At 34.5% G+C, this 23,337-nt stretch overlaps 2 protein-coding genes across 2 annotated transcripts; one reads left to right on the top strand and one right to left on the bottom strand.

The window, feature by feature from the left end:
- The first annotated feature begins 6,958 nt into the window (after positions 1-6,958).
- Positions 6,959-11,027, top strand: LOC115962518. Its single transcript, XM_031081371.1, has 4 exons — positions 6,959-7,143; positions 8,473-8,767; positions 9,651-9,893; positions 10,442-11,027. Exons 2-4 carry the CDS (start codon positions 8,525-8,527, stop codon positions 10,703-10,705), a joined length of 750 nt encoding a protein of 249 aa, XP_030937231.1. The 5' UTR covers positions 6,959-7,143; positions 8,473-8,524; the 3' UTR covers positions 10,706-11,027.
- A 3,411-nt stretch (positions 11,028-14,438) lies between these two features.
- LOC115963111 (signal recognition particle 14 kDa protein-like) lies at positions 14,439-18,127 on the bottom strand. The gene is made up of 4 exons (XM_031082006.1): positions 17,997-18,127; positions 17,196-17,289; positions 16,990-17,099; positions 14,439-14,992 (listed from the first exon to the last, which is right to left on the bottom strand). Exons 1-4 carry the CDS (start codon positions 17,997-17,999, stop codon positions 14,837-14,839), a joined length of 363 nt encoding a protein of 120 aa, XP_030937866.1. The 5' UTR covers positions 18,000-18,127; the 3' UTR covers positions 14,439-14,836.
- Between the last annotated feature and the right edge of the window lie 5,210 nt (positions 18,128-23,337).

Raw genomic sequence — 23,337 nt, 5'->3', positions numbered from 1 at the left:
CGGCGTCGGAAATCCATCTTTGGCAAACAAACTCCTGTACACAGGTCCCATGGATGGCCTTCCATCTTTAGCTTCCTTCGCTTTCTCCACCTCCACTAGATAGTTCTTCTGCACCATTCTCACTCTGTTTTTGTGAAGCACCACTGGCTCCCAGTCCTGGGTCAGAGCTCCTGGATATCGACTCGGCATCGTAACAAACTCAGAGAGAGCAACAAAGAAACAGAGTGAGAAATTCTACACTAATAATTTTTGTTTGTTTTCTAAGAAAATTAATTAACAAAGAAAACTTAGAAATTCCTGTGGAATGAGAATGTTGATTAAATAATTATTTAATTTAACAAATTAATTATACACCCAAGTCCATTTTCAAATAGGGGTATTTTTGTCTATTTAAATCATTTACTCTCCTTTCCATCCTAATTTTTAAAACATCCAAATAAGAGGAAGGGCTAATTACTCTATTTCCCCTTACTAATTTTAAAAATATCCAAATAAGGTGAAGGATAACCATTCTCCTCTACTCTCTTCTCCACTACTCTCCTCCCCTCTACTCTCCTCCCTTTCCAAACTTCCAAATAGGCCATTAGGGTTTATGATTTTCAGATCTAGGTTTTTTTTTTTTGGGGGTTTTATTTATGTGTGGTTGCAGAAAAGTTTCACAGATTGTGGTTTTGGTGATTTGTCACTTACCTTCTACAAAAGTAGTAGGAGGAAACCTTTATGGAGGTGCTTGTACCTGGAATGGAATGCCTTTGCCAAACAACAATTATATTGAGTTGAATTTTGCTGGTTCATGGTCTGTAGACTGTAGAGTTAGTATTGAATACTGTTATAGTGTTGGTGGTGAAGGTCGAAACTGGAATGGAATGATTGAAGTAGTTTGACTTAAGGGTAGGAATCAAAACTCAAAGGGATTTAACATTGTTCCAGAGGCTACATGTATTGGAATTATGCCAAAGTGATGATTTTGCTAAGTTCATCACGTAGAATAGCAGCTGAACTCTGCCACTTCCACCTCTAATCTGGGGAAATCAGGGTTTGGGTTTAATATAAAAGGGCTAAAGACAATTACAGTTTACTAGTGGGAATTATCCATAATAAAATTAAGAGTTTAATTGACTTATAATTTGTTCATAGATCTGATTTAATATAATCTTTAGATTGATGAGAGAGAGAAAGATTAAAGTAGCAAGTCAGAGTAATAGAGAGATGGTAAGGAAATCATATGATACCCTGAGCAGTCAATTCTCAATAATCTATTCTACCACATACAGTCAATTACCTTGGAGGTTAATTGGACCAAATATTCTTATTGAATTAAGTAGGAGCCAAAAGACTAGTTTTGGGGTACAATTGTGCATAAGTCTTCTCTGACCAACCCATTGCTACAGCATCAGTTGAGCTGAACTATTCATTTTTTATAAGTATAGAATTTATCCAGCCAACTCCAATTTCTTATTGCTATACCACTCAAATAAAAAATGTGGCTGGAATTATGATGATGCAAGGATCCAACAGTTAATGGTCATTTTATGGTCATTGTGTTGATTGTATGATGCAACCTCGATGCTAGCCTGAATCTTACACATTTTTGCCTAAATTAATGAATATATATATATATATGTGGGGCCAAAGAAATTGTGACCCTGACCCATTTTACCTTAGGACCCAAGGCCCGAGCCGAGGTGGGATATAGCCAAGGACATACAATAAAAGTCCAAGTAACCTTGAGACATAGCCGAGGATGACTCTGTCCTCAGCATCCTCAAGGCCCTCCTAAAGGAAAGGGTCAGAACGGTATAAGAACAGTTTTGGGAAAAACCTAAAATATCTGCGTTGATAGAGAAAGAACCCCTGGATAATGAGGCGACAAAGGATAAAGGAAAAGTTGCCATTGAATACTCTGAGTCAGACAGAGTAATGCTTTTCAGCTTTTACAACCACCCCCAACTACTTTGAGTATGGGCTGATGGGACAAGTATCAGTCCTGGAAAGTCGAACCTATACATGGACGTTGGGTGAGGGGTGCAGGCTAATATAAAAGGAGAAGTAAGTAATCCAGAAAAGGGGCTGGGAAAAAAAGGCTAAGAACTAGAGCCTTCCAGGCCGTACCGAGAAGAAAGACTTCTCAAGTAAACATAATTTATTTCTGTATAAACACCACGACTAACCATCGTCCGGTGACTAAGGTCTAACCTTTCAAGCCCACACTCTACAAATTTTATTGTTTGGGCCTTTTAACGTACGAACCCAAAATTGGTTTTGAGATCGTTATAAATTGAGTCCTTACAATTGGCGCCGTCTGTGGGGAAGGCTTGTGTGTTGGCGCAGGCGGTGGGTCGAGAAAGTCCCTCCATCACTTCCAACAGCCCGTTGTAGTACCCTAATATAAAGTTCCATTAGAAGCTACGCTTCAAAGCGTCAGTAACGCGGATGGTTTTAGGGGCTTGGCCGAAGGGCTAATCCCCCCCCCCCCAACTACTTAAAAAGCTAAGTTTTTGGACAAAACCAAGGTATTACATGGTCCTCGGACTCAAACCTATGGGAAAACCAACTACTTAAAGAAATATCTAAGTCTTGGATAGAACCAAGGTATTGTATGGTCCTCGGACTCAAACCTATGGGGAAACCAATCACTTAAGGAGAATTCTAGATTGCTCAGACCTACAGGAAAATTATTTACTGAAAGTCGGATTAAGTCCTAGACAGAATGAAGATCCCGACCTGTCCTCAGATCCTCATTTCTAAGGGAACCGATGCAAACGAGCATTTAAAGTTCAGTATGGATGTACTTCTGTCCTTGGACCGGATGCCAAAAATGGCTAAGGTTATGAAGGTTATTAGGAAGGTGGCAAAGCACCTTAATACATAGCGACCCGCATGAGCAGTTCATTTTGGGTGACCCATCCTCGGATGATTACCTCCTATGTGATACCGAGCATTCAGTTGTCATCTCGGCTAGTCTTGGGTATGTAACCTTTTTCAGGTCGGCATTATTGTGCCGAATAGTTTCAATAAGCTCAAAATAATATCTTTTTCTTAACAAGGGTTTCGGCCTTAAGTATCGTTCAGAATGAAAAAATAAATAGAAAATAATCATATAATAGCACACCCATTCACAGCATAACTATTGCAGAAAAGAAAGAATACATAGAATAAAATAATGTCAACTTTTATTAATATAAAGAAGTAGTACAGCGTACAATGAGGGCTTAAACAAGCCTATACAGGAAGCTAATTACAAAAGCGAAAATAAAAAGATACAAGGAAAAGACAAATCTTTCTAAACTCTACTCTAGTAGCGATTATGTATGAGAGGGTGACCCCCTTTGATGGATGAGGAGAAGAAGAGGAAGAAGTAAAAGCACCAGGATGGATCCAGTGATGGGAAAGAAGAAGAAGAGAAGGCGAAAGGAGGCACCAGTGAAGGAAGAAAGGAAGAAGCAGGGATGCTTAATCCCTATGTTAGCCCTGACTCCTATCACATAGGTGCCATATTAGCTATGCTCGAAAGAGAGCGGATGGTACTGATGATGAGCAACCCTAGCTCCATAGCACCAAAAATTTGATGCGATTAACACCTGCTTCGGATTTTGGCTGAAGGAAGAGGAAAAATATCTTGAGTCTCTGCCTACCCTGCCCTGACCGAGCCATCTTATGTTTCGGAGGGACTCGGTGCTCCTGGAGAGAATGTGGTTCCTTCACCTCCATTTTTACCTCAAACATATCACACTCTAGAGTTTGATTATGCTAATAAGGAAAAATTTGAGTGTAGTTGGAGGTATAGGACTTTAGAAAGACTGAAGGGTCTGTGCGTGAAGGAAATGACCTCCTGCCTTGCTTCTTATACGAAAGGCAAGACTGATGGCATTTAATCTGTACAGATTTCCAAGGAAAGCTCAGATCGAGATAATTCCCGCTCAATTCCCAATACCGTTTACAACCGTTGAATGGGCGTCGCCTCGTGAAAGGAGCTTATTAAAAACGCGCCTCGTACACTGAAACGGCAGAGGCGCGACGTGAGTAAAACTAAAGGAATGTCTCATCACCGGGAGCGTTTCCCAGGCAAACTAAAAGACACCGATATTAATGAAGGAAAAAGCTGGGCAAGCCATGATACAAGCCCGATATCACCAAAACCCTCCTCCCCGACCAAGAGGTCGGGCAGTAGGATTTTGAGGAGCTATTGTGGAGCCAAAGAAACTGTGACCCTGACCCATTTTACCTTAGGACCTAAGGCCCGAGCTGAGGTGGGATATAGCCGAGGACATACAATAAAAGTCCAAGTAACCTTGAGACATAGCCGAGGATGACTCTGTCCTTGGCATTCCCAAGGCCCTCCTAAAGGAAAGGGTCAGAATGGTATAGGAACAATTTTGGGAAAAACCTAAAATATCCGCGTTGATAGAGAAAGGACCCCTGGATAATGTGGCGACAAAGGACAAAGGAAAAGCTACAATTACTGTTATTGAATACTCTGCGTCAGACAGAGCAATACTTTTCAGCTTTTACAACCACCCCCAACCACTTTGAGTATGGGCTGATGGGACAAGTATCAGTTCTGGAAAGTCGAACCTACACGTGGACGTTGGGTGAGGGGTGCAGGCTAATATAAAAGGAGAAGTAAGCAATCCAGAAAAGGGGCTGGGAAAAAAAGGCTAAGAACCAGAGCCTCCCAGGCCGTACCGAAGAGAAAGACTTCTCGAGTGAACATAGTTTATTTCCGTATGAACACCACGACTAACCATTGTCCGGTGACTAAGGCCTAGCCTTTCAAGTCCACGCTCTACAAATTTTATTGTTTGGGTCTTTTAACGTACGAACCCAAGATTGGTTTTGGGATCGTTACAAATTGAGTCCTTACAACATATATGTTCATTAAAAGGTTAATTAGTGATATGCTTAATATAATTGTGTGCTTGTCTCCTTGTTTTGATCAATTGCTTATTGCACAAAATTTTGTGCACTAGCTAATTACACATTTCCTCTACACAGCTTTCTACAACAAAAGAAGTTTACAAGATGATTTACAAACTTCAGCTTTTTAACCATCGGTGATGTCTTAGAACAATTTACCATAGTATCCCTTAAACAATCATGATCAATGTTATTCATTATTTTGAACTTGTGTAAGTAGATTCAACCTTTTTAGCCATTGGTGATGTCTCAGTACAATTTTAAATTTTTACCGGTTTTTTTATTTCCATTTTACGTTGTGCCAAATGCTAGAAAATATTTTACACAACATTTTCATATACACTGCAAACACTATAAAATGAAAATATTTTTCTGCAAATATTTTACATGTAAAATATTTTACTTTTGCAAATATTTTACATCGAAATAAACGGAGCGTAGGGGCAAATTATAATAAGGTCAAAATAATAAAAACTAAATTATTAAAGAATATACAAACCTCATTTTAATTAAATAAAATAAAGTGTTAAAAAATAAGTTTTTTCTTTTATAATTCAATGATTGAGAGAGAGAGGAAGATTTGAAAATATTTTAGATATCTCTCTTAAAAAAATTAGGAGATGTTAATTAGTTGAATTACAAAAATTTAACATAAAAAGAAGTGTTAAAAGTCTCATGTTGTAATTTTTTTTTTTTAAAGAAATTTTCATATTGTAGTTAACTCTTATTTAAAACGAAGTTTCATGTTATAGTTAAATCTTACTTTATAAATAAAAATGATATTTTAACCATAAATATTACATATTAAAATCGAACAAAGAAAAAAAAAAAGATTCTACAATTCTAATATTTTGGAATTTTGGAAGAAGTTAAACCTATTCCTTTATAAATAACACACTCTTTCTTAAAAGGAAAATAAAATAAATAAATAAATAAATAATACACATTCAAGTATTATAATAATTGAAATGATATATTTCCTCCAAAATTAGTTTTAAAATAAATAAATTGTTAAATATCTCTCTATTTCACATGGGCGGCTTGTAAGCCATCCACCCTAATTCTCTAGGGTAGGCAAGAGCTATTCATTAAGGGTGGAAGTTCAGTCATTCAATTAAAGGCATTGTCACTTCGGTCTACCATTTTCTTCCATAAATAGGTACTTCAAGAGACATTGTAACATATAGATTGAAACAAAAAAAAAAAAAGCAAAAAAAACACTAAAAGATAAATAACAAAGATAAATAATATGGGAAATACTAACAAGTGTCCTTAGGTTACCGGTTAATAATTCATTTAAAGAAAATTTTTATGGAAAATGAAAAAAAAAAAAAAGTAATTAATATTTTGACAGCTTTTTTCATTTCCCATAAAAGTGGTATCAAAACTTTCTTAAAATGGATTATTAATGAGTGCTCTAAGGGCACTCATTAGCATGACCCAAATAATATAACATGGTGAATAACCACTAAAAAGGAAATAATTCATATATAATCTTAACTTCATTTTTTTTTTCTCGTCTTTATATATCTTTTAGGGTAGATTTCATTCTTCTACTTGGACTAATACCAAGTAGGCCTAGGGCATTTCAAAACTGACCTATTTGATCCCTAAAAGAGAAAAGAAAACTAACTAATGGACCTAATAGTATTTATTGTTTATGGACTAAGTTGGGTTTAAGGACCAAATCTATTAATTTTAAAATATTTGAAACCCAGTTGGCATTAACCCAAACCTCACAACAAGCTAATAAATTCCAATTAGCTCAACTGATAAGGTCACTAAGAGTTGAATAAGAGATTTAGTGTTCAATTTCTATCTACACTAAAAATCGATTAAAGTCTTGGTCTGATGATAAAAAACTATCATCAAGAGCGAATATCCTAAATTGAAACTCTCCCCCTCAAAAAAAAAAGAAAAAAAAAAAAGAGCTAATGAAAGTTACCATTTATTTTATTTTTATAACATAAATAAATAAATGATATGATTTATTGAGCTATTTGAGCTTATGAGCTTATATCAAAGAACTAGAGCTTTCTAGAACCCCATATTAAAATGACAGCGAAAGCCCAAACCCAAACCCAATAGTAAAAAACAGGTCAGGCGATGCCGGCCTGTTCACCTATCTAATCCCCCGTCTTTCTTTCCTCTCGTTATCTCCTCTTCATCGTCCTTCTCCCTCTGCACCTCACTGTCTTCGGCAAATCCAACGTCCCAGAACATACGGTCAGTTCACGCTTCTCTCTCTCTCTAATGCATACTTTACATATATTTTTACTTATCTGTGTGTGCGCCCTTATATGTACAATATCTAGGATATCATATGTAAGTTCACAAATTTCTGGGTTTTCAGCTTCAGTGTTCTTTTGGGTATTAGCTCAGTTTTGGGTCTTTTCGAAACCAATTCCCTTGTGAACCAAAAATATAACAGAACCCTTTATTTAGTTTAGCCATTATTATTGATCTATCTGTTCATCAAACTAGCTTATCACTCTCAATCTCGGTCTCTCAGTCGGGTTAGGTTGGGATTTTAGGGGGTGGGTTTCTCTTATTTTTTGATTTTACTAGGATGATGTTACCGTGTAAGGGGTTTTGTTTTGTTTTGTTTTGTTTTTATTTTTTTTAAGTTTCTGGACTTTTTTGGGTAAAATGATGTAGTTCTGGCAACAGTGGAGTGGATGGCAAATGACTGAAATGAAAGAAGACAAACTTAGAGGACTGAAATGAAAAATAGTGAAACTTAGAAAGTGAGTTTTGAACATATGTAGGATATCATATGTTAAAACAAAAGGGGTAAAATTCCTTCTTGTTTTTTTTTTTTCTTTGAATTAGTAATTTGCTAAGACATTAGGACCCTTTTGGTTATAAAAAGAAAAGTGTAATTTTTTTTTTTCAATTGTACTTCTTGTTATGTTTAATACCAACTTTGTTTATTTATTTGAAAAGGAAAAATGGGGTTGTTAGGAACAGGAATATGCATTGATTCCAGATTGCTTTTACCTTTTAAGTTTTAACTACTTATGTATTGAGTTCACACTTCAAAATGCAGTTTCTGGGATTTTTGTGTTACCTTAGATTTGCCGGGTTAGTGGCCGACCCTAACTAGTTTGTTGAGGGTCCATAGCCGAACCCTAAATTTTGTAACTAAGGCTTGATTGTTGTTGTTGTTGTTCTGGTTTTGGTGGATTAGGTATGTTCTTTATTTATGTTGTTAACAGATTAATCGGCTAGGTGATATGCTATCCAATGGTAATTGGTTCTACTAAGTAACAAGAGTGTTGACTCATTCGAATTTGATCCTCTTTGTGCTTATGTCAACTTGATTATATTTATACCATATTGAATTGGACCTAAAATTGTTATTATTATTGTGCTGGGGTCACATTGCCCTCTTCTGGGTTAATTTCTGTTCATTCTAGGACATTGCCAATTTGCCTTTGATGTCCAAAATGGCAGTTATCATTTTTTATTTATGTTGGTGGAGGAATTGTGTATGGAATGTGTGCTGGTTTTTTTTATTTTTTTTTTCGTGACATTTGGAGCCTGGTGGTGTAGGTATTGAAGCTTAATGTGTAATTTACAAAGCATCTGAACGCTTTGAAGAAGTATGAGCACCACGCAGATTACTGCCTACCAGCCTAAAATATGTGTCAGACTTATACCACATTCATATCACCTCCCTTCTAATCCATGTATTTTACCCACCCTTCCTAAGCGTGTCCCTAGGATTTCCTTGAGCACAAATGTAAATGCATCACGTCACCAACAATGTGTGCCCGTCTCAAAGTACCAGCAAAGCATGCCTGTCTGCTTATTTGGTGGTAAAGGGAAAACGGGAGGTGAAAATGGGGTAAGAGTTCTTGTTATATTTCAATTCATTGGTGCTCATTACTGGACTATGTTAAGGTTAAATTTCCAAGTGGTTAGAAAATCTATCCAAGTTGCTGATAAAGACTTTGATGTGCACTCAAATGGCTTTAATCCATTTCTCTAAATCTCCTGCGAATTCTCCTTAAAACGCTGTGCTAAAGTAATTAGTTATGTCATTATGGTGCATTTCGTGTTGTGTCAATCAGTTATTTTTGTTTTGGGCTGATCTTTTGTTCTCCTTGGGATATCATTAGGAAGTCCTGTTTAAAATAGTTCTCATGCATAAAGAAATTTATTTTATTATTATTAATATCCAGTGAATATCAGTCAGAACTTTCACTCCTGGTATACATTAAACCATATTTTATTACTTTTATTCTTATTGGTGCAATAACTTCTGCTGTTTACACTTATCAAAAAAAACTTCTGCTGTTGTCACTTGTCCATACCTTATTTTTTTTAATAAAAAAAATTCCCTATTTTATTTGTCCCCTTAACATTTCTTTGAGAGGGCTTCTCCTCGCATTTAAGATGAAGCTTCAATTATTAATATATTATCTTTCTACTTATAAAAAATTAATTGATATTACTTACTGTATATTTCATTATATTGTTTTCATTGTTATATTATTTTTCCAAAGCAAAGTTCAAGAAAATATTTTGCTGCCAGAATTGGTGAAGGGCATTTGTCAGGGATGCATTATCATGCTCCGGTATTGTTAGAGTCATTGGCCCTGTTATGCAATCAGAGTGAAGGAGGGAGGATGAGATGTTCACTGATATCTTCATTTGAGGATTGTATCTCATAATAATTTGATCCAGAAAACTGCATTCACTTGACTAAACTTCTCAAATGCCTCTAGGGTTCTCCATGGAATGCTTTTCAGAATATTTTGGGAAGGTTTAAGGGAAAGTCCGTGGAAGATGTGTTACGGCAGCAGATTGAGAAGAAAGAATTCTATGATGATGGTGGCAAAGGCAAAAAGCCTCCATCAGGTGGTGGGGGTGGTAATAGTGGGGATGGTTCTGGTGAGGATGAAGGCCTTGCTGGAATCGTTGATGAAACTGTGCAAGTGATTTTGGCAACTATGGGCTTTATTTTTATGGTATTAACCCCCCTCTCTCTCTCTGCCCCCAACACCCCCCCCCCCCCCCCCCAAAAAAAAAAAAAAAAAAAAATCCAATGTCAAAACTCAATAATATTGTTCACAGCTAGCATGATAACATTAGCTACAAAGTACTTATCAAAAAACAATTCTTGAAGAAAAATACTAGATAACCTAAAGAATTACAACTTGTCAAAAATTAACTAGAAAGCATAACTAAATAGTATGAGTTACTATTTTGTGCTTGGTATACTGCTTAAATGTTGGCCCAGAGTATGTGGAGGGTGAAATTTTAATGCAACCTATATTATTGCACGCATTGCTGCCTGAAAAATGAAGAGTATTACAATGTCCAAAATAAATTTGATTAATAACTAGATTAATCAGATTAATTATATTATTGTTGTTCTAGTGATGTTTTAATGTGTTACCGTTCCACAAAAAAAAGTGATGTTTTAACGTGTTTTCAACTTTGAAGGGATCTAGTTTGTGCTAGTTGTATGCAAGTGCTATTGATTAACAATTTTAGCTCACTGGTTTCATTGCAGTATGTTTACATAATCAGTGGTGAGGAGATGGCTCGACTAGCAAAGGACTACATCAAGTATTTATTTGGAGGAAGTCAGAGCGCTCGTTTAAAGCGTGCCATGTACAAGTGGGGAAGGTTCTACAAGAAGCTGACCGAGAAAAAGGTAGTTGATCCGTTTTGGTTGGAAAAGGCAATTATCAACACCCCAACTTGGTGGGATAGCCCGGAAAAGTACCGACGTCTCTATAAGTCTTACGTAGAATCAAATTCTGATAAGCAATAATGAGTTCAGTTGTATCATACTGCCTGGCCTACCTCCAGAATGTTGCATGTTCTGCAAATGTTGCAAGATGGTATCCAATTTTTTGGTAAATTTTTACGTAATCATCAGGGTTTTATGAATTGGACATGTTGAGAGGCTTTTTGGTATTTGTGGTTTGACTGTAAACATGCGAAAATTGTCTTTGATTATGAGGCACTGCAAGAAAGTGATAAAAAGTAGCAATAGCAAATATAGGCATGTTTAGCCAAGAGAGGGATGGCATTGAAATGTTAATGCTAGCAAATCAAACGAGGATGAGTACAGAGGGAACTTTTAGACCATAGAGGGCCATGGTTCCTTTGATTTTTTTTTTTTTTTTTTTTTTTTTTAAAAAAAAATTTACCACTATATATATATATGAAAGTTTGGACTCAAATAATTCATATTCACCCCAAAATTGAAAATTAGCTATTATAATATAAATAAAAATGTGGATCTAAAGAATCTTTTATTAAAAAAAAAAAAAAAAAAAGTCACTTGATCCGTATGTGTTTTGCATCACAATTCACCTTTTTTTTTTTTTAGGGTTCAAAGTTAAAAGCTTGAGATAGGAGAGTAGAGGGGGAAGGAGATGAGAGTGGATGAGAATTGTTTTTCCTTCTACATTTATTTATTTATTTTTTTTTTTTCCCACGACTGATCCCTTCTACTTGTTTGAATGTATCAAAAAAAGAAGAAGAAGAAGAAGAAGAAGAAGAAGAAGATATATGTACATATTCTTGTCTCTTTTGTTTGGATGTTTAAAAATTAGAATAAATTCCATTAAAATACCTTGAGGTTTAGGTTAATACCAACCAAGTCCAAAACATTTCAAAATGGGTCAATTTAGTCCCTAAAGACACTTTAATCCCTAAACTGTTAGCATTTGTTTGTAATTTTACTTTTTTTTCTTTCTTTCTCAAACATGACGACTCTCTACCTCTTTCATACTTCTCTTCCTTTGACCTCTTTGCTCTTCTTTTCCTTCAGGCCTCTCTCTCTCCAACCTGACCCAATCTCCTCTCTTTGAATCACCATTTTCATTTATCTCTTTCTTCTCTCTGGCAACGGCAATGGTGCATGGGTTTTGTGGTCTAGGTTGGTTGTGGATTGTGGTTATGGTGGTTGTTGGTTGCCGGTGATGGGTTTTTGTTTGTTGTGGGTTTTTTGTTGGTGGTGGATTCCTATTTGTGGTGGGTTTGTTGTGGGTTTGAGAGATTTTTTTTTTTTTTTTTAAATTTTTTTATTTGGGTTTTGTGGTCAGTGATTGTTTAAGGTGGTGGTGGTGGTGGTGGTGGTGGTGGTGGTGGGTCCAATTTGGGGTGGATGTGTTTCGATTTAGGGTGGATTTGCAATGAGGTGCTTGTGGGTTACAAAGTGGTGATTGGAATATTTGGATTTAGGTTTTATTGATATGGGTTTAGTTGGGTTTTGTTGCCAATGGTGGTCACTGGGTTTTATGGCCAGAGGTGGTTGCTGGGTTTAGTGGCTAGTGATGGTGGTGGTGGGTTCCAATATGAAATGGATTTGCAGCGGGGGTGGTTTTGGGTTTTGATGTGGTGGTGAGTTTTTTATGTGTTGAAGGATTTGGATATTATTGGGATAGATTTGGCTGGGTTTTGGTATAGGTAGTAAAATTGTGTTGTGACTGTTGTTGTAGTTAATTTGAGTGGTTGTGGCTAATCTGAGGGGAGAGAGAGAGAGAGAGAGAGAAACTAAAGGAGGTTAACATTGTTTAGTGGTGTTTAGGGACTAAATAGCCTTTGTGGACCAAATTGGTCAATTTTGGAATGTCTTAAACCTAGTTGGTATTTACCCAAACCTCATGGTATGTAAGTTGAATTTTCCCTAAAAATTAAGTAGGGGAAGGTTGAAGGGAGAGAAGTAGTTGTATAAATTGATAATTATAATCTTTATTTACTAAATTTAAAGAAATAGATAAACAGTGACTTTTTTTTTTATTTATAAACAGTGACATCTTAAGGGTAAAGTTGATCTTTTAAATGTTTTTAATATAAGTGGGACTCTTCCAAAGATACCCCTTCCTCTTGGAAAACATATGTTGTAAGACAGGCTGGCTCTGCTTAAATGATTGTTGGGTGCTTTTTATTTTGTTATGTGAGTTTTTTTTGGGCAAAACTAAATGCTTTTTTAGTAAGAAGAATATTAGACATATAATGATAATATATATAAGTTCAATGTCGTGGTTCACACTATTTCTTTTATAGAATGGTTGTAGTTTAACTTATACTTCCAATTTTCTTATGTAATCAATTTAAGATACAAACATTTTTAGTCATAAATATTGTCGAAACCAAGTTTTGCAACAAAACAAAAAATAAAATTTTAATAGAATTTTTGATTGTGCACATTAAGAAAAATTGCAGTAACATTTAGTATAGAATCAATCATGGATGATTTTCTCCATTTAAAAGAACATCGAGCTCCTTAGATCATAATGGATTAAGTAAAAACTACATTAAGAAACTTTCATAAATGATTGATCTCATGCAGAACAAAAATCAAGCCTATTGTCGTTGATCAGTAAAGCCAAAAAACACCATGACAAAAAGCAAATTTGCCACTCAGCCATCATAGCAAACCCAAAAATCTATAGAAGAAAGTGAGGGTTTAAAATTTTAAATAGTGACATCCTAGAGTCACTGCATGAGGTCATGGGCTGGAATGTTTAAGCAATTGGGACAAAAATCATACTAAGATGGTGCCACTGTGCCACATAGCACAATGGACTCTCTACTTCTTCTTCTTCTTTTCCTTATTTTCTTTTTTTTTTTTTTTTTTTTTTTAAAGGAAAAATGGACTCTCTTAATTTACCTGTGCAATGGATTGAAATATGGACGACAGTGCACATGGACTATGATTATGGACTTTTAATTCAACAATTGATTATTCTTAGCAATTATTGGCATGCCCATTAATTAATTGGATTTCCAAATAAATTAATCATAGCATATTAGAATAAAAACTCAAAAAATAAAATTAAAAAATTTGACAAAATGAAGGGCTAACTTGACAAAAATTGACAAAATTGTGAAGCAACATATTAAGGGTCCGTTTGGATACCGCTTATTTTGCTGAAAATTGAAAATTGAAAACTGAAAACACTATAGTAAAATAATTTTTAAATGTGTGAATAGTACCATCAGACTCATTTTTAATGAAAGTTTTATTAAAAAAAGAGGTTTGTAGGACCCGTGAACAGTGCACGGATCCATTGGAAAGCATTAAAACGTGCTTCTCAATGAAAAAAAAAAGCGTGAAACGCTGGACGTGGACTGCACTGTAGCCATGAGTCCCACCTATGAAAACTCCAAACACCAAAACGCAGGAATAGAAATGCTATCCAAATGGGTATTAAAGGTGTGTTTAGATACTGTTTATTTTACTGAAAACTGAAAACACTGTAGCAAAATAATTTTTAAATATATGAATAATGCCGTAAGATTTATTTTTAATAAAAATTTTATTGAAAAAAAAGATTTATAAGTTCTGTAAACAGTACATAAGACCTACTAGAAAAACCACCACAGCCACAAAAATGCACTTGAAAAAAAAAAAAAAACCCAGACACAGACGTATTTCACCAGTATCGCATAACTTCTTAAAGAGAAGTAGAGGAGACATCCAGACATTCTCTTAAATTATATACCTTGCTGTAAACAAACAAACAACCCACTATGTTGTACACCAATCATATTTTTACCCATCAATCTTATTTCTTTCACAATTCATTCTACCTTGCAAGCAACAGCGCTAAAAGCAAAATGTCAAAAAGCGTTTCTACATTAAACTCTCTCAAAATTTCAACCCGATCTTTGAAATCGAAAAATCCATCTCAAAATCTCGCTCTCTACCCTGTACATACAGAGGAAGAATGTACCATTTGAGATAGATCTCATCAACAATTTCTACCCAATCATAAGAATGTCATCAATTAAAAGGGAAGGAAGCGTCCAAAACAAGGGCAATTAACAAAATCCCATATACTTCAATGCCTGCATTATGTCAAAGTTGAAATATTTGATCTTTTTTTTTCTTTCTTTTTTTTTCCTTTCCAAAAAAGAGAAGCCTACACAATAAAAAGGGACTTATTTACACCCTCTTGGGCTTCTTCACACCCCCTTCCTTCTTATCACCCTCTGCACTTTTTTTCTTATCCTTTCTCTCCCTCTTCTTTAAAGCTGTCATGTGGGCCTTAAGGATAGTTGCATAAGAAGCTTGGAAGCGCTGATGATCCTTTGCTCCAACCTTTTCCAATGAAAACCAATTAATATCGTTAGCCATGCATGGAAAGAAAGACATTTTCCACCACAAAGAAAGAAAATAAATCGACATTAACCTCAACAAACATAAAGTCACATTACTCAAAAGGTTTCAGGATTGTTGGATCTTCAAAGAAAAGCTGTTTAGAACATGGATTTTTTTTTTAATGTCTCTGAAAGATAAATAAATAAGTAAGTAAATCCTAGGCACTAGGCAGTCACATCTCAGTTTCCAAAGCAATTATACTTGATAAGGAGAAAAAGGAGATGAGCACACCCTTAAAAAGGGCATGGCAGCATTCTCAGATATACGTACACTTCATTAACCTATAATATCTATATATATATGACTGCAACATTTCTTTTTGCTGGTGCATTCATTAGTGCAATCCAGAGTCATGGCTACATCAACAAGGCAATTATGGTACCTTGTAGGTCCTCAATTCTGAGCTGATTACATTTAATCAAGCAAAATAGACAAAGTACCTTTTTTGGATAAGTTTAAAGAGCCAAAAGACTTTTTGGTATAACATCTTCATGCTGTCAAAATATCTAAGCCAGAAAGAAAATGGCATCAAGATGGTTGCCATATCTGCTACAACAGGATACCATTCCCACCTACTATTTAATACTATAGTTTAAATTTTAGGACATTGGATATTATGTGCCTAAGCTGCTTTGCAAATGTTGACAAGGCCAGAGTTAATTTTGGCAAGTCAATTGTTGATAGTCTAGATATGCTGAAGCTCAAACTTGGCATGGTGTCCCACTCTACATGTGGGCACACAATATGAGAATAACATTGGTACAAATAAATCTTACCTTTCTTTTTTCCCTTCTTAATAAGCTAGTTTTGGCCCCAAGGGGAAGGATAAGGGGAACGGGAGGCATATAAGAGACCTACGCATAATGAGTTCTGATCCATAATTGATTGTGCTACCCCTTGGGATGATGTCTGAATTCTAGCTAATTTTGATTTTAATCTAATCATGTACCCAATCAAAGCTTTTTTCAATTATAAACTAAAGGATGGACCCCAATGGACTCTCAAAGCTTTAAGTAGAAAAACCATCTAGTCCAACAAAATATTTGGCCACGGCATGGGTTTAAGGTCCAATAAAGTCAGACTTAGTTGTAGACCACATAAAATGACAGTTCCGTTTTCCCATATTGATGGATGATACAAAAAGGAAACAGAAAGGACAAATGGAGTGGTGGCACAATAACAAAAATCATGTTAGTGAGCTTTATAGCCTCCTACATATTTAGTTATTTCATTCATTAGTTAAACCAAGCCATCTCAAGTCTCAACTATCCCTTACTTCCTAGTTGTGTTTTGTATGGTTCTCTTGTCTGAAGAACTATTGTCTTGCTTAAGTAGTAGGACTTCATATGGTGTGTAAAAAGAGGTGACCACAGTTCCTGTATCACATCCAAAGATTCATTGCCCAAGACTCATGTATGTTCCCCTCATCAATCAACCAATTAAAAGATCAAGAAGTATATGTTCCATCTAACTAATTCTTATGACTCTCCATCTAACATCTTGAACCATCTCCCAAAAATTTCTAATTTTCAGATCAAGGGAGAAAAATTACCACTGAAGTTGCCCTCAATTGATGTGCTCCACCATAATACTACTTTTTCCAGAAAAACTAATGTTTCAAAGAATAGAATCCACAAATAAAAAGGCCCTACCAATCCTAAGGCACCAACAATTTCAAATGCCAGTGTAACAAACATATAAGATTGTATTATCAAATGACATGAAACAATAAATGAGACATATTCGTCATTCAGATCTCAGATCTAAACTTAAATTCAATTCCAACAACAGAACTATCTGAATCCCTCGACCAAAAAAAAATCCACAATACTCAAAGTCAAGCACCCAATTCAAAGCTTCTTAACTATATAACTTCAATAACTAAGCTAAAGAACGGAAGGGGATGCAATGAGTATAAGGGACCAAAAGAAACATACCGAAGTAGAAATTGTCTTTTTCCCATCAGTAGCACGGATAAGGCATCTGTACTCAATCGCTTCACCAGCAGTTGTCATTTTATTCCTCTTCACCTTAGACTTTAAAGATGCTAAAACATTGCAAGAATGAAAAGCACTGATCAGAATACTAAACATAAACCACAAAATCGTTTAAGAGAAAACAATGGAATGCAGATTATACATACATCGTTTAAGAGTAACCCAAACAGAACCCTTCTCGGTGCTGCGCTCAAACATGCTGGTGAGTTCATTAAGAAACGGGTCTGGCTGTAAAAGAACCTGAAAATTCCGGGGCAAAAAAAAGCCAAACAAACTTAGTTTCAGAATAGAGCCTAGTAAAAAACAAAGGGGAATCAAATCATGTACACAAGCAATCACAAAGAGCAGCACACATACAATAAAGAAATTATATCTTCAACACGTAATACATAGAATTTTTTTATGGATACAATAGCATTCTAAACCTAAGGAAATCACTCCATGATGATTTCTCCTTATTATCAAGCCAAGACACCAATAGGGTTTTTCTTTTCTTTTTTCAATAAGCGGAATTCGAACCCACATCCTTTATTTGATGAAATTAAACCCACTTGTAATACATAAGAACAATTTTATTTACAGTGAATCATAAACCCATAACAACAACTATTTTCCAACTTGGTCAATGTGGAATTCGAAAACCATAAAATATATATACAAATCTGAAAAGCAGTGTATGTCTATACACCAATGCATACATTCATTCACTTTGTGCATTATATAAATTGAACCACAAAAACTTAAAAACACTACTCAGATTTGATTTTCGGCAACGGAACCTATAAATACACACAGAATATATCTATACACAAAACCAAACAACAGGATCGCGCAAAAATCTTTGAATAAAGAAAATTCAACTTTGAAAACAAGAAGCTCCGTACACTGCAATTCAATATATAAATACACAAATTGAGAGGGAGAAAGTGAGAGAGAAGAGAATTTACCATGATGATGACTGTGAATGAGATCTAATCGCCGATGTAGAAACCCTAACAGTCTCTCTCTCTAGCTCTTTCTTTCTTTGTTTCTTTCTCTCTTTTTGGACTTATAAGAGTAGCGTACAAGTTTTCTGCGATTCTTTAAAAACTGAATCCCTTAGGAGATTCTAGCCTTTTCCCTTAATTTTTTAAAAATTTAGCAATAAGTCCCTATTTCGTTTTAAAAATTTAGCAATATGCTCCTATTTTGAAACAATATAGGAATATGCCCCTGTTTCGATACTCAATTACCTTAAAATCGAGTTTCAATGAAATACTCGATTCATAGAAAATCGAGTTATATCGAATAAAACTAAAAAAAAAAAAAAAAAAGCATGGAACTCGATTTTAGGGAAGTCGAGTTCCAAAACGTCGCTATAGGGCTTAAAAACGCCACTATAGGGCCCCTTAAGCTGGAATGAGACTTATAAATTTTTTTGCAGGAAAACGCCGCTATAGGGCTCTAAAATGTCACTATAGGGCCTAAAAACGCCACTATAGGGCACCCGGAACAGACCATTAAAAATTTTGCAAGAAAACGTCGCTATAGGGTCTTAAAACGTCACTATAGGGCTTAAAAACGCCAATATAGGGCCCCTTAAGCTGGTATGGGACTTATAAAATTTTTTTGCAGGAAAACGCCGCTATAGGGCACCCGGAACAGACCATTAAAAATTTTGCAGGAAAACGCCTCTATAGGGTCTTAAAACGTCACTATAGAGCTTAAAAATGCCACTGTAGGGCACCCTGAATATGGGCCAATTACACTTATAAAAAATTTGCAGGAAAACGCCGCTATAGGGCTTAGAAACGCCACTATAGGGCTCCCTGAATGGCAATCACACTTATAAAATTTTTTTTTACATGGAACTCGATTTCCTGAAACTCGAGTTCCATGGAAATTTTTTTTTTTTTTTTTTTTAAGTTTGATCGGGCATAACTCGATTTTCTACAAATCGAGTATTTAATTGAACTCAATTTTAGGATAATCGAGTATCAAAATAGGGGCATGCTCCTATATAGTTTGCAAACAGGGGCATATTGCCAATATTTTTTAAAAATTAAGGGTAAAATGCCAAAATCTCCCTCACACTTATATATATAACGCTCAAGTGGTGTGCTTAATACGTACGTAATCACGAATAATTGGACCAGAAGTCTTTTGGGTTTTCCACCACTTTGTTACTCTCTAACAATATTTAAATATTTTTGTCAAAATTTTTTTTTTTTTTAAATTATATTTTTTAAAATAATATTTAAAATTAATCATAACAAAAAAAAAAAAAAAAAAGGTTGATAAAGTAATATGAAGAAACCCAAAATCTTTCTCAAAAAAAAAAAAAAAAAAAAACCCAAAAAAATATTTAATTGATGTCTTTAGTAAAAAGCAAACATCATTGAGTGAACTATTTATATATATATATATATATATATATATAAAGCTTAGTATATCTATATAAATTTAATCAAAGAGTATGATTGAGTTTTGCGGATTTAATAGTGTTTGAATTGTTTAAGTTCTAAAAATATATATATATGTTAATCAACATTTTTTAATGATATAAAATATGTTATGGTTTGATGTGTTATAAGTTTTGATTTATAAGATGACATTTGGCACCGGTCAATAATTTCAATTTTTTTTTATTGGGATAGTTAAAAATTTTGGTATTTATAATAATTGATGAAGAGAATAAGGACACATCATCTCGGTTTAGAAATGAGGTCAAGTTTGATGGCATGGTAAGTCAACCTAGTTTTGTGGGCCTTGTGGCAACTTAGCCATGGCGCGAAAAGGCTGCCTAAACAACTAACCAAGTCAACCCTATCTGTTCCATCCAAAAAAAAAAGTCAACTCTATCTTTATATGGAAGTGCATTCATGCCCATCTACCCTAATTGAAGTTATGATATCAATTATAATATAGGATAACCTCCAAATTAGAGATGAAATTACATAAGATAACTTAGCTGATATCTCAGAGAGGTTGGTTTCTTAAACTGCATACATAAAAAGGGATGATCGTTAGAATATGCACGAGAAACAATAATCCTAAAAAGTATATCTCCTAGCTATCCTCTAAAAGGCTAGAGTACTAACTCAGGTGTATCGAAAATTTTCCTATCGATCAAATCCTAGTGAATCTGTCATTTGTGTTGTCTTCTTCTCCTTTTTTCTAGGTCGAGTTAGAAATTTTTTTTATAGAGCTAAGTTAGACCAATAATTAGACTGAATAGTCAATAATTTAAATTATTGAGGATTGATAATTATGAAGTTTTTGGATATACTTGTCATTTAAATTTGTATATTATCATAGAAAAACCTTATTTTTGATAACTTCATAGAAAGACCTTATATATAAAAATATAGATTTCAATTGTTTAATGCGCTGGTGAAGAAAGCAAAGCTAATTCAAGTCAAAGAGCGAAAAATAAAATAAAATAAAATAAAAGGAAGACCTACAATATCATTAGTATTAATAAAAAAAATTGAATTAAGGATAAAGTGGAGGAAAATAATCCTCTTGAATATCTATAGTCAACCCCAAAATTTTAGGATTAAGGCTTGATCATTGTTATTACCAATTTTAATTGCTTAAATTTTATACATATTATTTTAGTAATAAAATAATTAATTATTTGAATATTATAGATAATATTTGTATTTGTGAAAATTAAATATTTTTATTCTAAAAATAAATATATGTAAGTAGTTTTTATTTATTTATTATTCAGTAAGTAGTTTTAAGAAAGTAGAGTGAAAAGTTGGATTTAAATAATTAGTAATCTATATGCGATAAGTGACATTTTATATCTAAAAGATTGGAGTTAAACTTCTCACTTAAAAAAAAAAAAAAAAAATTGTAATTCTCAGTAATTTTTGTAGGACAAATAATCAAAATTTTATAAATTTTTATGAGTTTAACAATTCTTATCCCACATTCCTATGTAGTGAACATACTCGTGAAAAAGTAGTAACTTTTCCTACGTTTGGATGTCTCCTCCCCTCTCCTCTCCCTCTCCCTCCGTTCCAAACATACCAATTATTGTGCTTTAGATCTAACACAGTTTCACTTTTCTGGCATGAAGAACAATTTCAATTTTCTGAAAATCCATTATTCTGTATATTCATGAATATTTTGTCTTACTTCCCAAAGTGGTATCATTGCAACAAAAACTAATAGGTTACATGTAAATTAAGACTGCATGTCATTGCATGATCACGCATATTGGAAGCACCTAGACTATTTCTGCCAGTGATATTTATTTTACATTCTTTCCACTTTTCCAAACTTTCTGATGAATTAACATCAAATGGGGCATATAGGCAGCAAGTCATACATGTGGAGAAAATAAAAGGAATAAGTAGATGTGCTCAAAAATAGCAAAACCTAGTGGGCTTTTCCATTAAAAGATTTCATCTAATAGTTGCAACTAGAGTTTCGTGTATGTTTTATTGCATTCCCTCTCTTTTTTTGTTTGTATATTTTTATTATTATTATTTTTTCTTGCGTTGAATAGATTCTTAGTGTGTCTGTTAAGCATAATTTAAATATATGCTAATGTAACTCATATATATGCGTGCTTCCTTTTCTTTTCTGTGTCTATGCTGTTTATGTCTGAAAATGTCAATGTTGTAAGGGTTGGATATAGGTTATTTTAGCAGGGGAAAAAGAGGCTGTTTCTTTGGCTATCCAGACGGCAAAGAGGTTCCGGACTGATCTCCTTAGACGAGGTGTTCTTTTAGAGTACGTTTGGATTGGGCTGAAAACCCAGCGCGTCTGCGTCTGACGTTTTTCTTTCTTTCTTTCTTTTTTTTTTTTTTTTGGCACGCGTTTGTGAGACTTACGGCTACTGTTCATGCACTGTTCATGAATAGTAGCCACAAAGTTTGACTTTTCTCACTCTTTTCAACCGATCAGTGCACACTATGTACTGTTCACGGACCCACAAATTTCACTTTTCAGCAACTTTTTCATTAAAAATGGATCCCACGGTACTATTCACACATTTAAAAATTATTTTACTACAGTGTTTTTCAATTTTCAACTGTATCCAATTGGACCCTAGTCCCTATAATCTAGGGTCAAGGTACGGCACCACAAGTTGAGAAGAAAGGTTTTGGTGTCCCTCGAAAGGCAGCCGATGCTCTTCCTTCTATTGGGGTAAAATGCAAAGGCTCATATATAAAATTTCTGGCTGCAAGCGTCCTTAAAATCCTTTATTCCTTAGTTCTCATATCATCTGTCATATGTATAGTTATATTTATTTAATGTCTTACAAAAATAAATGTAAAGTGTAGGTTAGATAATGGGCTGTAAAACCATGCATATTTCAAGCTTGCTTTCACATATTAAATTTTTGTTCTGTTCTTGACATTATATCTAATGGCACTATGGTAGGAAGATTTCGAGAAACGGGCTCAGTCTATAACTACAAGATCAAAATTGAAAGCTGAAATTCGATTTAAGGCTGAGATTGTATCGTCTGCAGAATGGGAAAGGTCACCTGCCACTCTATCTTGTCTGCATGCTTGTTTTGCCATCATTTAATGTTCCAAATGACAACAATTCTGTGCATTACTTGATAAAAGAGAAAAGAATGCTTCTCGATAATTTGTATGTTTATATTTAAGAAGTTTTTCTTTTTTAGCTTTTCCTAGGAAGGCCAGTGGACCTTCTTAAAATGTTGTATTAATTGCATCTACCATTGATCATATAAGCTAAAAATAAGCATAACTTATGCATTTTTTTTTTCCCATCTAATGATTTTAATATATATAGACTGATGAATTTTTCAAAACTAGTCTAGGTGGATAAGGGATCAGCAGAAGTCTGAAGGAGTTACTCCCGGTGAGGAAGTCTACATTATACTGCGCCTAGATGGTCGGGTCCAAAGATCAGGGAAGGTGAGTACTTTGGGAGGAAAAATTTTGTTGCTTATCCCTGGATGGAACTTGACCCGATTTTAAGTGCCATCCGTTTTTGGCTATAAATAAATTTTCACAAATAAATTGCCCAAGGTTAATTATTCTAGACGCTTCTTTACAATAATTATGATGAAGAAAATTCCAATAAAAATACCCTTAAGTGAGGCTTATTTAGGTCGTGTTATAAATGCCTTAGCGAAACCTATTGATGGTCGAGGTGAAATTTACTTCATTTTCTATTAGCACGCTCAGTGGGTATCAACATGGAAATTGGGACTTAGTAAGTGTTGGAATAGCTAAATACTTGTATGTTTTGGTAGCTGAGAGCCTGAGAGGCAGTAAAACATTGAAATTTTGAAATTCAACAAAACATCGTAAG

Source organism: Quercus lobata, chromosome 10 (genome assembly GCF_001633185.2).
Source record: "Quercus lobata isolate SW786 chromosome 10, ValleyOak3.0 Primary Assembly, whole genome shotgun sequence".
Classification (NCBI taxonomy): domain Eukaryota; kingdom Viridiplantae; phylum Streptophyta; class Magnoliopsida; order Fagales; family Fagaceae; genus Quercus; species Quercus lobata.
Note: the sequence above shows the minus strand (reverse complement) of the source record. Positions and strands in the feature narration are given on the sequence as shown.